The sequence below is a fragment of the Zingiber officinale genome, chromosome 3A, assembly GCF_018446385.1.
Source record: "Zingiber officinale cultivar Zhangliang chromosome 3A, Zo_v1.1, whole genome shotgun sequence".
In the NCBI taxonomy this organism is placed as follows: Eukaryota; Viridiplantae; Streptophyta; class Magnoliopsida; order Zingiberales; family Zingiberaceae; genus Zingiber; species Zingiber officinale.
This window is the reverse complement of record NC_055990.1, coordinates 28,019,706-28,024,849: the sequence shown is the minus strand read 5'-3', so window position 1 is coordinate 28,024,849 and position 5,144 is coordinate 28,019,706. Positions and strand designations below refer to the sequence as shown.

The following is a 5,144-nucleotide window of genomic DNA, read 5'->3' as shown; positions in this document are numbered from 1 at the left end:
TAGACATCGGGTTAAAACCGGTGTAGTATCACTTAACGACACCGGTCTTCGAATCGGTTATTAACCGGTGTAGTATCACTTAACAACACTGTTTCATCAACGGTGTAAAACCGATGTAATATTATATGTTAATAATGTTAGGACCTTCGGATGCGGCTAGAGAGGGGGGTGTGAATAGCCGACCTCAAATTATCGTTTCTTCCTACAATTTAGGTTAGCGCAGCGGAAATACAATGTAGAAATGAAAGTGAAGAAGATCAAACCTCAAACACGATGATATAACGAGGTTCGGAGATGATACTCCTACTCCTCGGCGTGTTCGTAAGGTGGACGAAACCTATCAAACCGTCGGTGGATGAGACCCAGGATAACCGGCTAATATGAACTCCTTTTGGGTGGAGAAACCTCGCCACAATCTCTCTTGCAACAGCAAGAATGGAGTACAACCAATAGAGAAAGAAAACAAGAACAATATAAATGTAAAAACACTTTGCTTGCCTTCTCGTCGACTGGAGTTCGATGAAGCAGCAACTTCACGATGTCAACAGCAACTGATCACCCAGTCGAGGAAAGCTCACACGAAGCTTCAGGAATAGGGAGCTCAGCAAAGCTCAGATCGCAAGAGTGAGGAAGAAGAACAACTATTCGTAGAGGTGCTCAGCATCTGATTTATATCTGCACCTGTGAAGAAGAAGACAAAGAACAACACAGAAATCTAGCCATTGTGTCGCAACGGCTAGGCCTGGACCGATCAGGCTCCACCCTGATCGGTCTGGGAGCCATCTGATCGGTCTGTGGACCGATCAGGCCCTAGGCTGATCGGTCCCCAGACCGGTCAGCCATCTCTGTTCTCGTTTCTGATCGCTTCCTGATCGGTCTGTGGACCGATCAGTAGGCTTCTTGATCGGTCTACAGACCGATCAGATAACTCACAGTGACCTCTGTTTGGTTACTGATCGGTCACCAGACCGATTAGATAAACCTGAGTATCACTGGATCGGTCTGCTGATCGATCCAATGCCCATGTGGATTTAGAGCTTCTCATCCCTAAATCCTAAGGCCTTCCTGGTCTTGAGAACGAGCTACCGAGCCCTCTCTGACCTAGTCTGGAGAACGAGCTACCGAGCCCTCTCCGACTTCCACGTCCGGTCCAGAGAACGAGCTACCGAGCCCTCTCTGACCTAGTCTGGAGAACGAGCTACCGAACCCTCTCCGACTTCATCTGCTCCAGAGAACGAGCTACCGAGCCCTCTCCGACCCCAGAGAACAAGCTACCGAGCCCTCTCTGACCTAGTCCGGAGAACGAGCTACCGAGCCCTCTCCGACTTCATCCGGTCCAGAGAACGAGCTTCCGAGCCCTCTCTGACCTAGTCCGGAGAACGAGCTGCCGAGCCCTCTCCGACTTCGTCCGGTCCAGAGAACGAGCTTCCGAGCCCTCTCTGACCTAGTCCGGAGAACGAGCTGCCGAGCCCTCTCCGACTTCCCATGCCAAGCTTCCATACTTGGACTTCTCCCGTGCCAAGCTCCCTGCTTGGACTTTTCCGTGCCAAGTCTCCATACTTGGACTTTTCCCCGTGCCAAGCTCCCTGCTTGGACTTTTCCGTGCCAAGTCTCCATACTTGGACTTTTCCCGTGCCAAGTCTCCATACTTGGACTTTACCGAATCAAATCAACTCAAGTCGGGTCAACCAGGTCAACCTTGACCGAAGGTTGCACCCACAATCTCCCAAGTTTGTATTCTTGTCAAACATCAAGATACAACTTTTCTATTCTCGTCAAACATCAAAATACAACTCGAGTCAGGTCAACTCGAGTCGGGTCAACCAGGTCAACCTTGACCTAAGGTTGCACCAACAAATAACACCAGTTTTGGCAGCGGTAAATGACCGATGTAATATTAGTTAATAACATCGGTTTTGCAGCGGTGGAAAACCGATGTAATATGTATATTTTTAACAGCACAAATTTGATTTCCGAAATAATGAAAACCGACAATAATAAAAAAATACACAAATATTCACAAATTATACAAATATTCTTCATTCAACAATATCCATAAAATATACAAATATTCACAAATTATATAAATAATCTTCTTACAACAGTATCCATAAAATACTCAAACATTCTTTTTACATCAAAAGCTAGCTAATAGATATCAAAATCAAGGTAGAACATTCTTTTAACACATCAAGGTAGAACCGCACTTCAAATGTAATCTAGCATGCATTCAACCCACTCGAACCGCACTTCATCAATTTCAACTCTAGAGTACTTGAGATTTGTAAACTGTAAAAACACATAAATAATATATTAGTAAACCAAGACCAAAGATCATAGTTGAAAATGCAATAAGAGCACCAGGTAACAAGATGACTAATTAGAATGCTTAAAAAGATAAACATTTATCAATTATCTCAACCACATCATATAGTGATAGATCTATGAATAACAAGTTCAAATCTAACCCTTGATAGTAATTGTGCCCTAAACTGTCCAAATTAGGCCTTTGATTGGGGTTTGGCTTCTTGAATGCTCTACAAACAACCCATCCTTCTTCCTGTGTCAAGTTTTACACATCAAAATACTTCAGTATGCATGTGTTTCATACATGTATTAATATGATTGTTTTTCACTAACATACACAGCTTGAGGATGATCATTATGATTGACCTACCTGAGTTGGGTCATTTTCATTGGATTGAAGACAATATTCATGGATGATCCAATCGGTTTTCTTCCCATTTGGTGCTCTTCCCTTATAGAAGACAAGCGTTTTGTGCATCCCTATTACCCTAAACTTCGATAACACCGGCTTGTCTCGACCGGTTGCCTTCCAAAATCCAGCTGAAGTAGCTCTATTCGTCCTCGTCCCACTTGGATACTTCCTATCCTTGAAGCTAAAGAAGTACCATTCTTTTTGCTCCTCATGTACTCCATGCTTGCACTTATCTATATATTTGTTAATTTAACCAAAGTAAAAGATAGATAATTAGCTAGCAAAGTACTTGATCATCGAGAGTAGTAATTAATTAAATTAAGTATGCTGACCTTGAAGATCCCAAGGTTCTATTCGATAAAGATCGACATCTTGAATGATATCTAAATCAATCTCTTGAGAAGCTACCTTTCTCGCAAGGTAGTAGCCCACCAGCTCTTCTTCTGTGGGATGAAACCTGAAACCCGGTGGAACGACGCTGCTCTCTCCTTCCATCTCAAAGAATTAATATATACTGCACTTATTAATCTACCTTCTGATCGATCGAAGCACTCCTGAATTATTACAACTTTCAAGTTTATTTTGCAATTGAAGCCTTCCAATATAAGTTAGTAAGAAAAAGCTAACTAGAAAACATGAAAAGCACTACCGGCCACATATAGAGAGAGAGATGTTTCTTTGAGTGCACTACAACTTATACAAGATGAATGGTTGCATGCTCAATGTTAACGTAGAACACACTCTTAGTGTATATATTCATTCAGTAATAAGTACATAATCATATATATGCAGAGTTTAAGTAACTTACAGATTGAAAATGTTGAGAGAAGGGAAGCTCACCAGAAGAGAAATGAGGCAATGGAGGAAGAGGGAGAGGAGGTCTAGGGTTCGTAGAGGCATATATATAGTGTATTGCATCTCTCTTTCTCTTCAGAAAGCGATGTAATATATATATATATATAAAGAATTAAAGGGGAGGGAGGTTAGGAGCCATCGAGTGCACCACCCAGAAAAAACAACATGAGATAACTCTTGACACACTTAGCATATACAGTGGAAATTCATGACACAGACATGTATTGAAATTGTAATCACTAGAAAAGAATAGGATTTGAGCTGGTAGAGAAGGATAAAAATGAAAATTGTATGGCACGAGACTAGATGATAACTAAATAGGTCATAGGCTAGAACAGTAAGGTCATAGCAAAATATAGTAATACACAAAGTTACAGACATCTAGAGATGTTTTAAAATACATCTTTTACATCAATGTTTCAAAGGGAAGGAATGATAAAAGCTTTTGGTTGCTCATTCTAAAATGCAAACCAGCCAAAACATGGTTACATGGGAATTTAAGATGGAAACACAATATTAGATGGAAACACAATATATGTAAACCACACTACTAGAAATATAGCCTTTAAGGACACACATAAATGCCCTTATAGTGTACTTTTAGTGACACTAAAGCTATGGTGACACCACCAAAAAATGTATTGATATGCGGTGTTAGCATAGACCCTCTAGTATTCCTGACATTTATATAATGTCATTATAAAATATTTATGCTAACTTCAAAAGTGTCTTAAATATAGGAATATAATGACAATCGAAATTGTCACGAAAACATATTTTATGGACATTTATGCATGCCTTTTTATTATCTAAATAAGGACAAATATAAATGTCACCTAAACTAATTTATATTGACAATTATAAATTTTTTTAAATTTTTATATAAGGACAATAAATTATGTTAGTAATGATAATTTATAAGGGTATTTTAAACTGTCATCTTATATAATCTATAATGATATTATTAAATGTTAATTATAATATTTTATAAAAACATTAAATAGAAACATTTAGAATACATAATAATAAATTAATAATATTTATTCAGAACACAAAACATTCATCACATAATAGAAAAAGTTACACATCATCACAATTTAACCATCATCACCATTCACCATAATAAGAATAGAAACGTTTTACATCCAAAATATCCAATTCATTCACCATATCATCCCATCTTCACAAAAGTACAAATGCAATACTAATGTAAAAGTATTGAATCCAATGCTAACTAAATACTAACAAATCATTGAGTTTTAAAACTAACAAAGTCATATAAAATAAAAACTCAACAATTTACTATCAATCATCTTCAACCATCATATGCAAAATCCAAGTACCTATCACCTACAAATACAATCAATAAATTTGTATAAGTAAATTAAACAATAAAAATATAAACCTAATAAACATAATTTAAAAGATTAAAAATCATACCAAACAAGAAACATATAAAGTATCATTCTATATGCATTAATACTATCAACCTGGACTTGCTAATTAAGAATGTTTGAAAATAAAGCTACTCAAAATTTGCTGAAAAGAGAAGATATATACCTGAACTTCT

At 38.0% G+C, this 5,144-nt stretch overlaps 1 protein-coding gene across 1 annotated transcript; it reads right to left on the bottom strand.

Moving 5' to 3' along the window:
* Nucleotides 1-641: 641 nt before the first annotated feature.
* On the bottom strand, nucleotides 642-3,312 carry LOC122050289 (NAC domain-containing protein 37-like). The gene is made up of 4 exons (XM_042611210.1): nucleotides 3,052-3,312; nucleotides 2,678-2,952; nucleotides 2,469-2,560; nucleotides 642-681 (listed from the first exon to the last, which is right to left on the bottom strand). The coding sequence occupies exons 1-4, from the start codon at nucleotides 3,212-3,214 to the stop codon at nucleotides 642-644; spliced, it is 570 nt and encodes a 189-aa protein (XP_042467144.1). The 5' UTR covers nucleotides 3,215-3,312.
* Nucleotides 3,313-5,144: the final 1,832 nt, after the last annotated feature.